Source organism: Nerophis lumbriciformis, linkage group LG32 (genome assembly GCF_033978685.3).
Source record: "Nerophis lumbriciformis linkage group LG32, RoL_Nlum_v2.1, whole genome shotgun sequence".
Lineage (NCBI taxonomy): Eukaryota > Metazoa > Chordata > Actinopteri > Syngnathiformes > Syngnathidae > Nerophis > Nerophis lumbriciformis.
In genome coordinates this window covers 6,431,652-6,444,191 of record NC_084579.2, presented here as the reverse complement: position 1 = coordinate 6,444,191, position 12,540 = coordinate 6,431,652, and the positions used below count along the sequence as shown (strand labels likewise).

The window sequence follows — 12,540 nt, the reverse complement described above, 5'->3', positions numbered from 1 at the left end:
ATGTGACCATGCAGCACGTGACAACGCACCATGTGACCATGCAGCACGTGACCATGCATCATATAAACGCGCAGCATGCTCGGACTTACGGGTCGGAAGTCATTGTTGTAGGTTTCAGCTTTGAGAAAAGTTTGCAGGTCGCTGATGTTCCCCAAGGTGGCGCTCATACCGATGATCTGAGTGTGACCTGCGGGGACAGTCAGCTAGCATGACGGCGTTTAGCGATGGCCAGCGCTGACAGCCGCACTTACTGCTGAGGTTCAAGACTTTTGCCAGGGTGATTTCCAGGAGCGCTCCTCTGCTGCCGTCTCCCAGCATGTGAAGCTGTCGGCACAACAAAGTCGTTATCGTCAGCGAGGCGGCGCCGTCGGTCGTGTCGAGCGCCACGCCGCACCTCGTCCACCACCAGCAGGCCCACGCAGTCCAAGCGGCCGCTCTCGATGAGCGCGTTGACCAGGCTGTGCGCTTTCTCGATGGTGGCGATGTAGAGCGACCTTTGACCTCCTCTCCTCTTGACCGGCGGGAACCTGCCCTTACTGCCGGCGTACTCCTCCACCAGGAAGTCCAGCTCCAGGCCGAAAGAGGCCAGACCACGAACCTGCGGCGGAGCGGGAAGTTAACCGGGCTCCTGTTTCAACTGGGCTTTTCTAGCCGATGGATGGTGGACTTCCTGTTCCTACACTGCAAAAACCGAAATCTAAGTAAGATTAAATATCTCAAATAAGGGTGATATTTGCTTATTTTCTGTCTGATAAGATACCGTAACTCTTCTCACTAAGCAGATTTTACGTTAGAGTGTTTTACTTGTTTTAAGTGTTTTGGTCCTAAATGATCTCAGTAAGATATTACAGCTTGTTGCTGAGATTTGATGACCTATATTGAGTAAAACATGCTTGAAACTATTTTTGTCCAAATGTCCAAAACACATCCAGCAATGGTGCACAGGACGGCGGGAAAGAAGAGGGGAAAAGGCGGCCAAAATGGTCAAAAGTCCCAATTTTGTCCAAAATACCAGTCCCACGAGTCCCGCCGCCGGCCGTAAATGTAAATGTTCTTGTTCTATTGGCAGATAATTTTGCTTATTTCAAATAAAATATCCCTAATTTTTGTAATTTTTTTATTCTTGTTTTTGAACACTGACTTTTTGCAGTGTAGCTAGCTGGCTGTTCTGCCAATAGAACAAGAAAATTTGGCTAGACAAGACTTTCCAAAACAAGTAAAATTAGCTAACCTCAATGCACCAAAAAATACCTTAAAATAAGTATATTCTCACTAATAACAAGTGCACTTTTCTTGGGAGAAAAAAACCCAAAACCTTTTTGCTCAATATGTTGAAAAACATTCTTAAATGAAGTAAATGCTAGTGCCATTATCTTGACATAATGATATGCGCTCGGCATTACATTTCTTGAAACCAGCAAACTTATACTAAAAACTAATTTATTGTTCTTAATGGAAAGGCAACAAGGCAACCGCTTGTTACTCTCAGGGTCTCCTAGCCGCTCAGGCAAATCATATTGTCTAAAAATGCATTTTTCCATCGATAACATGACATCATCGCGCCAAGTGCATGCTCTTTCAGCCAATTAGTGCGCATATATACAGCCCGGCCCAAAAAATTTTTTATTGTAATTTTGAGGAATTTATCTGAATGTGCATGAACTATTTCTGTTCAAAATTGTTGGAAATGTCACATGTTAAAAGTTTAAATATTAACTGTCAGCAGGGACGTGCAGTCACTAGAGGCAGGTGAGGCAGGGCCTCACCTGCCATCATGGAAAGAAAAAAAATGTAAAAAGAAAACAAATTAATTAAATTGTTATATGTATTCAGTGATTATACTATAAAGTTATTTTCCATTTAACTTCACCAGTTTTAGATTATTTTTATTCAAAATCGCTGAATTTTCGCATTTGCCGTTCAAATACTGAGAAGAGACGGTGCGGTGAACAGCAGCCAGTTGAGGCACGTCACTCAGTTGTGCCTCACCATGGATTGCGGACTCGGCTAACTGCTGGCCTGCTGTGCAGTGAGACCGTATTGCTATATGAACTATATTATACATTTCCATAGTTTAGTTAGCTGAGGTATATAATGTACAGTGTATTTTGTCAACAACTGTATGTGTGTAACGTATTTTTTGTGCTAAGCAATCATGAAACTGCTGCGAAGACGCACTGTGTGAGGCTCGCGTAACCCCGCCTCCTGGTGCCGGTTAATGCACCCCCGCGCAGAGTGCACCCCCCGACGGGAGCGCCACACCAACCAAAGCCCACACCCAAACCCTCCACGTGCAAGACCAAATCCACCCAAAAAAAGTCACTTAACAAGAAGCCAAAAAGTGCAAAAACAACAATGCTCGCGCCGGAGGAGCCGTGAACGACTGCAGGTACACAACATTAGGTACACCTGCAGACTGCAGCACGGATTTCATATTTCATTCATTCACAACTCCTCCAACACGAACACCACTGTTCCCGCACTTATAAGTAAAGGTAAGACCATAATAACCTTTTTTTAATTAAATGTGCTTTTTGTGTGCTACAGTTTGTATGTGTAAAGTTAAAGTTAAGTTAAAGTACCAATGATTGTCACACACACACTAGGTGTGGTGAAATTTGTCCTCTGCATTTGACCCATCCTCTTCTTCACCCCCTGGGAGGTGAGGGGAGCACTGGGCAGCAGCGGCGCCGCGCCCCGGGAATCATTTTTGGTGATTTAACCCCCAATTCCAACCCTTGATGCTGAGTGCCAAGCAGGGAAGAATGCTGGTATGAGCTTTTAAACATAACCTGTTAACTGCTGCCAATCAAATGGTGAATAAGATACTCTTTAGGGTTCATATGTTTGTAAATCTGACTGTGATGAAGTCAGTGCCTCACCAGCCATCAACCTCACCGCACGTCACTGACTGTCAGTTTACTGTACTGTGCCAACTGTACTACTATATGAGTACGTATTTTCTATTGTTTCATTGAAAATAAAAATTGGCTGTCATCCGTTTTAATTATGAGACACAATTGTGTCAAAGTCATGATTTTTTTTATTTCATGCTTGAAATAAGAAATTATTACTTTAAAAAAGTAGTTTTATACTTGTGAGTGTTGATGACACAGCTCTGCCACACTTCATATTCTAGTTTCAAGCATGTTTTACTCAATATAGGTCATCAAATCTCAGCAACAAGCTGTAATATCTTACTGAGATCATTTAGGACCAAAACACTGAAAACAAGTAAAACATAAAATCTGCTTAGTGAGAATAATTATCTTATTAGACAGAAAATAAGCAAATATCACCCTTAGTTGGAAAAGTCGGCAAAAGTCCCCAAAAATGTTCCAAATACCTACCCAGGTTTGAGTCCCACAAGTCCCGCCACCGGCCGGGATGCCCAACATGTCCAAAACGTGTCCAGCAAAGTCCCACGGGAAGGTGGGGAGAAAAGTCGGTAAAATGTTTAAAAATCACACCTGGGTTCGAGTGCCACAAGTGGGACTAGAACCTGGGTAGGTATTTTGAACATTTTTGGGACTTTTGCCGACTTTTCCAACTTTTATCCCCCCTCCCCGTGGGACTCGGCTGGGTGTGTTATGGACATTTTTTGGCATCCCAGGACTTGCGCGGCCGGCGGCGGGAGTTGTGGGACTCGAACCTGGGTAGGTATTTTGAACATTTTTGGGGACTTTTCTCACTTTTCTCCCCTGTTTCCCGTAGGGACTTTGCCGGGTGCGTTTTGAAAATGTTTTGCATCCCGGGACTTGTACGGCCAGGCGGCGGGACTCGTGGGACTGGAACCCGGGGAGGTATTTTGGACAAAATTGGGACTTTTGACAATTTTGGCCACCTTTTCCCCTCTTCTTTCCCGCCGTCCTGTGCACCATTGCTGGATGTGTTTTGGACATTTGGACAAAAATAGTTTCAAGCATGTTTTACTCAATATAGGTCATCAAATCTCAGCAACAAGCTGTAATATCTTACTGAGATCATTTAGGACCAAAACAAGTAAAACACTCTAACGTAAAATCTGCTTAGTGAGAAGAATTATGGTATCTTATCAGACAGAAAATAAGCAAATATCGCCCTTATTTGAGATATTTCATCTTACTTAGATTTCAGTTTTTGCAGTGTATTCGCCAATGGCGTGCGTTGTTGCGACTTTACCTTCTCCTGGACCAGAGAGACGTAAGGCAAGATGAAGATGCAGTCCTTCTTCCTGCACACAACTTCCCGGAGGATGAGGAGCTCCGCCACCAGAGTTTTTCCTCCACTGGTGGGAAGAGTGTAGATCAGGTTCCTCCTCTGCTGCACACACTCCAACTTTAAACACGTCTCCTGCCACGCTGAAAACACACACACACACACAATTATTGTCATGTAGTCATGCCATGTCATGTGACTTTTAAGGGGGCGGAGTCACCATAAAGGCTGTTGATGCCCCTCAGTTTGGAGAGGAGTTCTTTGACTTTGGTGGGGAGTCCAAAAAAAGGTCCCAGGTCGGTGGTATGGGAGGAGACCGTCTCCATGGCGTGCATGGCGTCGCTGATCTCGTCACTAAGCACCGCCTCCTTCAGCGCTAAGGAGCGGGAAATGCTGGCGGGCGAAGCGGCGTTGCACTGCATGGTCCTCTTCAAGTGCTCGCTCACGCTCCTCCGCTTCTTGTCTCGTCCTCCACTTTGGAGCGCTTTGCTCCACTGGGCTTCCTGTTCGACGAACTGCTGCTGGCTGGACGGCAAAGACTCCCGGAGGAGGTCCTCATCAAGAGCGTCCAAGATGGAGTCGGTGAGGGCGTTCTTGTCCTCCGCGGGCGGCAGGGTAGATGCCATTTTGTCATCTTCATCGCGCTCCGCCTGCTCCAGTTTGGCGAGCAGGGACGTGTCCTCCAGGAGGCTGTCGTAGTCCCCGAAAAAGTCCTCACCGTCGCTGCAGTGCTGCAAAGAAAACAGCCACGTTGTTATAACATGAACCATCTGTCAGGTTCAAACACTGATGACATCTTTTAAACGAGACAAGAAGCAAGGAATTAAACAGAGACACAATAAAATTTGGCAACATTTGAGTACAGTCTCCAGCACGCTCTGGCGAAAGATTGTACGCCACCTCTTTTTATTTGGACTTTCCCTGTTTACATAACAACAGCTGTTTCTAAAGGAATGGGGGTATGTAAACAGCCATTGTTTTCTGTCACATTAACACAAAAGAAAAAGATGCCTCGGGCTTGGACTGGTCCTGGATCGAGCTTGGGCAGGTCTTGGATCAAAATAGATAACCCCTTCCGTCTCCTCCCATCGTACACAGAGGAATTTTCCAAGCCTTTGGCTTGGTGCAACAAAGACAGTCTCTTGTCTGTTCACTGGGAACTCATCCATTCATCCATCCATCCATTTTCTACCGCTTGTCCCGTTCGGGGTGGCGGGGGGGCGGGGGGGGGGGGGGGGGGGGGGGGGCTATCTCAGTTGCATTTGGGCGGAAGGCGGGGTACACTCTGGACAAGTCGCCACCTCATCACACTAACAAAACCAAAGAACTAATTGTAGACTCCCGCAGGAAAGGGCAGAACAAACACCCTCCACTTTTAATTAATAACAATCTTGTAGAAAGGATCAAGCATTTCAAATTCTTAGGGGTGAACAACAACGTCTTTTTTTTTGTTTGTTTTTTGAGGAAACTAAAATGCGCAACCATTCCGCAGAATTAGGTCTCTGCTTTTTGCAGATGATGTGGTCCTGATGGCTTCATCTGGCCAGGATCTTCAGCTCTCACTGGATCGGTTCGCAGCCGAGTGTGAAGCGACTGGGATGAGAATCAGCACCTCCAAGTCCGAGTCCATGGTTCTCGCCCGGAAAAGGGTGGAGTGCCATCTCCGGGTTGGGGAGGAGATTTTGCCACAAGTGGAGGAGTTCAAGTACCTCGGAGTCTTGTTCACGAGTGGGGGAAGAGTGGATCGTGAGATCGACAGGCGGATCGGTGCGGCGTCTTCAGTAATGCGGACGCTGTATCGATCCGTTGTGGTGAAGAAGGAGCTGAGCCGGAAGGCAAAGCTCTCAATTTACCGGTCGATCTACGTTCCCATCCTCACCTATGGTCATGATCTTTGGGTTATGACCAAAAGGACAAGATCACGGGTACAAGCGGCCGAAATGAGTTTCCTCCGCCGGGTGGCGGGGCTCTCCCTTAGAGATAGGGTGAGAAGCTCTGCCATCCGGGAGGAGCTCAAAGTAAAGCCGCTGCTCCTCCACATCGAGAGGAGCCAGATGAGGTGGTTCGGGCATCTGGTCAGGATGCCACCCGAACGCCTCCCTAGGGAGGTGTTTAGGGAACGTCCGACCGGTAAGAGGCCGCGGGGAAGACCCAGGACACATTGGGAAGACTATGTCTCCCGGCTGGCCTGGGAACGCCTCGGGGTCCCACAGGAAGAGCTGGACGAAGTGGCTGGGGAGAGGGAAGTCTGGGCTTCCCTGCTTAGGCTGCTGCCCCCGCGACCCGACCTTGGATAAGCGGAAGAAGATGGATGGATGGATGGATGGCATTTAAAATTTACCACAGGGGTAGCCAAAGTGCTGTACAATGGACAGGTTAAAAGATAAAACGAGTACCGAGCAAACAACACAACACAAACAGAACACGATAAAAAAAAAAAAATAGAATAAATAAAAACATAAAAACAGGTTCACAGCAGGTGTATTATGGGGCGCCATTGCAGGATGGATATCACTCAGTGTTAAAAGCCATGGAATAAAAGTATGTTTTTAAGAGAGATTTAAAAACAGGAAGAGAGGAGGCTTGTCTAACACTCAGAGGTAGGTCGTTCCAGAGCTTGGGAGCAGCAATGGCGAAAGCTCTGTCACCTCTAAGCTTCAGCCTTGTGTCAGGGACCGTCAACAGCAGCTGATCGGCTGATCTTAAGGATCGGGTGGGGCAGTAAGGCTGAAGGAGGTCGGAGAGATAGGTTGGTGCGAGGTTGTTTAGACATTTAAAAACAAATAAAAGGAGTTTAAAGATCTATGCTGGGACATTAATACTGCTTCTACAGTCGGAAAGGCCCAACAACGTCTTTTTTTTTTTTTTGAGGAAACCAAAATGCGCAAAAATTCCGCAGAAATCAATGGTCAACTTTTACAACTGTGCCATCAGCAGTGTCCTCACTTACGGATTTTTAGTGTGGTTTGCTAGCTGCACTAAAGCATACTTGCCAACCTTGAGACCTCCGATTTCGGGAGGTGGGGGGTGGGGGCGTGGTCAGGGGTGGGGCGGGGCGTAGTCGGGGTGGAGCGGGGCGTGGTTGGGGGCGTGGTTAAGAGGGGAGGAGTATATAGACAGCTAGAATTCACCAAGTCAAGTATTTCATACATACATATATATATATATATATATATATATATATATATATATATATATATATATATATATATATATATATATATATATGTATATACATCCTGAAAATATGCAAACAAAACTGTGTTTAGATAATTGATACTTCAAACTTGCATAAATAAATATTAAGGAATATAACATAACTTGGCTTCTGAGAGTTTCAAAATGTAATAAATAAAATGCTAAAGTTGTTGATAAACAAGCAATTATTTTAATAATTAAATATGGTCATTTTAAATGAATTATTATGATAATTTAAAATCAATCATTTCAAATATGTTTATTTTAATGTATAATTCTATGGCTGGATGTAATAAGGAGTCACGAAAAAATACAAAAAAAATACAATTAATTTTGATGTTTTTAGCAAAATATAGTAAAAATGTATTTAGTTTTTTTTTTTTAAATTAATAAATATATTTATTTTTAGGTAAGATAAACATAATAATACAATTTATCTCTAGTCTGGATGATTTAGTTCTTGTCACCCTGTTGTCCTGTCATGAAAAAAGGCTGTCCTCACTCAGGTCCGCATGGAGCTGGAGGGGGCGTGGCTTCCAGCTCCGGCTGAAAATCGGGAGATTTTCGGGAGAATATTTGTCCAGGGAGGTTTTCGGGAGAGGCGCTGAATTTCGGGAGTCTCCCGGAAAATTCGGGAGGGTTGGCAAGTATGCACTAAAGCGAACCAACAGGCCCTCCAGCGAGTGGTTAAAGCGGCGGGGAAAATTACAAGGACGATACTCCCAGAGATGAGTGCCATGTACACAACTCGCTGCCTAAAGCGAGTACACAACATCCTGAAGGACAGATACCACCCAGCACATGGCCTCTTCAACCTGCTACCCTCTGGAAGGAGGTATAGATCTATTCGCGCCAGGACCACCAGAATGTCTCACAGTCTGTGAGACTGCTAAATGAACAGCCTGCCCCTTTGCTGCCCCGGACCATCTTATTACCTCACTCTTTACCACCTCAATAATTGTGCTCTGGACATTGCATTGCTGCAACATCAACATAACACCCATCAGACATCTGACTGTTCCCACCCCCACACCCTTCTTATCGCGATCTTCCTGACAATGCTAAAATGTAAACTATTGTCAACCTGCACATCAATGCAGTTTCTATGCCGCTGGACAAAGCTCAAACAAAATCTCATTGTTCATGTATGACTTAAGTGTTATTATGACAATGACAATAAAGGAATTGATTGATTGATTGATTGATTGATCTCTACAGAATGAATATGATCAGTTAGAGCAGGGGTGCTCATTACGTCGATCGCGATCTACCGGTCGATCTCGGAGGGTGTGTCAGTCGATCACCAGCCAGGCATTAAAAAAATAGTCCTAAAAATGAGCGATCATAAATCTTCACTATGACGTCACTTTCGTCACTTGATTGACATTCACGGCACCCGAGGGTCTTCTGAGATGACGCTGGCTGCTGCCAGCTCATTAAAATTACCGACTGGAAGGCGAGAAACACTTTATTTCAACAGACTCTGGCGCCGTACCTGTCGTCAAAACTCCAAAGACCGACTGCACAGTTGCACAATAAAAGCTCCGCTTCATCCTGCCTGCGCTACCAAAATAAGAGTCTCAGAAAGCTGGCGTGCACAAGCCAGCAAGCTACGGAGTTTGCCGACAATGTATTTATTGTAAAGTGTATACAGAGGAGTATGGAAGCTGGACAAATAAGATGCCAAAAACCAACCACTTTCATGTGGTATTGGACAGAAAGGAAGACTTTTTTTCTCCTCCATTCGAAAATGCGGACGTTATCATTACCACTGTCTGATTCCAATCAATGCAAGTCATCACAATCAGGTAATACACCGACTTATATTCTTGTCTTCATGAAAGAAAGGAATCTATATGTGTTAAACATGCTTGTATTATCTTTAACCACCTTTAACTTGTTAACAATATTAACTATATGTGTTAAACATGCTTGTATTATCTTTAACCACCTTTAACTTGTTAACAATATTAACTATATGTGTTAAACATGCTTGCATTATCTTTAAACACCTTTAACTTGTTAACAATATTAACTATATGTATTAAACATACTTGCATTATCATTAAACACCTTCAATGTATTAACAATATTAACTATATGTGTTAAACATGCTTGCATTATCATTAAACACCTTTAACTTGTTAACAAAAACATATATTTCATAAATAAGTAAATATAAATTATATATATGAATGAGGTAGATCCCCGCGACTTGATCAATTGAAAAGTAGCTCGCCTGCAGAAAAAGTGTGAGCACCCCTGAGTTAGAGTGTCCGCCCTGACATGGGTAGGTCGTGAGTTCAAACCCCGGGCCGAGTCATACCAAAGACTATAAAAATGCTTGACACTCAGCATCAAGGGTTGGAATTGGGGGTTAAATCATCAAAAATGATACCCCGGGCGCGGCCACCGCTGCTGCTCACTGCTCCCCTCACCTCCCAGGGGGTGATCGAGGGTGATGGGTCAAATGCAGAGGATACTTTCGCCACACCTAGTGTGTGTGTGTGTGTGTGTGACAATCATTGGGACTTTAAATTGAATATTAGATGACTAACCTCGCCTTGTTGCATATGATCCATGATGACGGTGCTGAAGATGACCCTCTTATTTCTCCTTTTTCACGTCATTGGTATCGTTAGCCGCATGCTAGCCTACATTAAGAACGCTAACGTTGCTAGCAATTACAGCTAACGAGCGACATAACTTCATAACCTAACTATTTATTTTTTTTACCAGCAACTTTTTAAGCTCATTGGCAACAGCACTTTGTTGTTTGGATTGCTAAGGGGCCGCAAACCTTCCAAATGAATAAAAAAAACGCCGATAAAATGTAGAACAATGTAAGCGCGCACAAGAAATAGTCACAAAGGAATGTAAATAATTGAATTAGTCACAATTAATGTTAATAATTGAAATAGTCACAACGGAATGTAAATAAGGTTTCAAATGTATCCGCTCTCACTTCCGCGTTCGTTTCGTCACGAAGTCACGTGATGGTAGCTTCTTCCTCTTTCGACGATGAACGCAATCTTCAACACTGACATGCTTTAAGATCGGGTTTGAACTAGTATTCAAAGTTTATTATAAGTTACAATACGAATTTTTTTTTTTTTACTGAGATCAACATTTTCTCGCATAAAGTTTTTTTAATTTTTTTTTATTGAACAACAAACATTTATATATAATTCACACAAAAGTCAAGGCACTTTCAACGTCAAGGAAAGAAAACAAAAGCAAATACAGATAGAGTAATAATACTAAAAAAAAGACAAAAAGGGCTGCCTAAATCACCCTAAATGTTTTTAATAAGGATATCAGTTTAAGGGATTTTGTACTCTTAATCATTCTCTAAGATTTGATTGATAATTGTAACCCATTAAGCCAATTAAAAAATGTAGGGCCTTACTTTCATAAATCGACATTTATGTAGAAATAATTTTGCCTGGAGCATTAATAATGTTGACAAACATTTCTATGTCACAGTCGTTTACAAAAATACCAAATGTGATATATCTTCAGAGGTGGGTAGTAACGCGCTACATTTACTCCGTTACATCTACTTGAGTAACTTTTGGGATAAATTGTACTTCTAAGAGTAGTTTTAATGCAACATACTTTTACTTTTACTTGAGTTTATTTATAGAGAAGAAACGCTACTTTTACCCCGCTACTTTTATCTACATTCAGCTCGCTACTCGCTACTAATTTTTATCGATCTGTTAATGCACGCTTTGTTTGTTTTGGTCTGTCAGACAGACCTTCATAGTGCCTGCGTTTCAACAAATACAGTCACTGGTGACGTTCACTCCGTTCCACCAATCAGATGCAGTCACTGGTGACGTTGGACCAATCAAACAGAGCCAGGCGGTCACATGACCTGACTTAAACAAGTTGAAAAACTTATTGGGGTGTTACCATTTAGTGGTGAATTGTACGGAATATATACTGTACTGTGCAATTTACTAATAAAAGTTTCAATCAATCAATCAAAAGTGTGAAGGAAAAAATAACCTTTTTTATTTCAACCGTACATCCCGTCAAAAGCCTAAAGACTGACTGCACAGTTCCTGTCTTCACAATAAAAGTGCCGCTCCATCGCGCCTGCGCTTTCAAAACAAGAGTCTCCGAAAGCCAGCGCAAACAAGCTAGCAAGCTACGGAGTTTGCCGCCAATGTATTTCTTGTAAAGTGTATAAAAACGAATATGGAAGCTGGACAAATAAGATGCCAAAAACCAATCACTTTCATGTGGTATTAGACAGAAAGGAGGAACTTTTTTTCTCCTCCATTTGAAAACGTGGACGTTATCATCACTACTGTCTGATTCCAATCAATGCAAGTCATCAGAATCACGTAATACACCAACTTATATTCTTGTCTTCATGAAAGAAAGGAATCTATATGTGTTAAACATGCATGTATATTCATAAAAACACCTTTAACATGTAAACAAAAACGGCAAAATAAATAAATATAAATTATATACTGTATATATATATGTGTATATATATATATATATATATATATATATATATATATATATATATATATGTGTGTGTGTGTGTGTGTGTGTATGTATATATATATATATATATATATATATATGTGTGTGTATGTATATATATATATATATATATATATATATATATATATATATATATATATATATATATATATATATATATATATGATATGTGTGTGTATGTTACTCATCAGTTACTCAGTACTTGAGTAGTTTTTTCACAACATACTTTTTACTTTTACTCAAGTAAATATTTGGGTGACTACTCCTTACTTTTACTTGAGTAATAAATATCCAAAGTAACAGTACTCTTACTTGAGTACAATTTCTGGCTACTCTACCCACCTCCGGATATCTTCTATAGAGAATGGGGACATGTCCACACACTTGTCTCTCAGCCAATCTCTGATCTCCTCCCAAAACACATCTACACTCTCACATTCCACATACAGATGATTGACATCCTCTCCAGCTCCACAGATATAACAGTCATCAACCTCCATGTTCAATTTAATATTTCTTTTGAAGGGTATATTCCATTAATAATTTCAAATTGTATTTCTTTAATTTTGGGAAGAATTGGGTATGTATATATCTTTCCTTAGCTCAACTATTGTCAAA

At 42.2% G+C, this 12,540-nt stretch overlaps 1 protein-coding gene across 1 annotated transcript in view; it reads right to left on the bottom strand.

Annotated features, from left to right (window-relative positions):
- The window catches only part of helq (helicase, POLQ like), a 34,405-nt gene extending 24,016 nt beyond the window's left edge, over positions 1-10,389 (bottom strand). Inside the window, exons 1-6 of the mRNA XM_061927008.2 lie at positions 9,954-10,389; positions 4,418-4,928; positions 4,162-4,340; positions 395-598; positions 252-324; positions 90-187 (exon numbers count right to left, since the gene is read on the bottom strand). Of these exons, the coding sequence (XP_061782992.1) occupies positions 90-187; positions 252-324; positions 395-598; positions 4,162-4,340; positions 4,418-4,928; positions 9,954-9,977 (1,089 nt within the window). The 5' untranslated portion in view covers positions 9,978-10,389. The remainder of the gene's footprint in view (positions 1-89; positions 188-251; positions 325-394; positions 599-4,161; positions 4,341-4,417; positions 4,929-9,953) is intronic.
- Between the last annotated feature and the right edge of the window lie 2,151 nt (positions 10,390-12,540).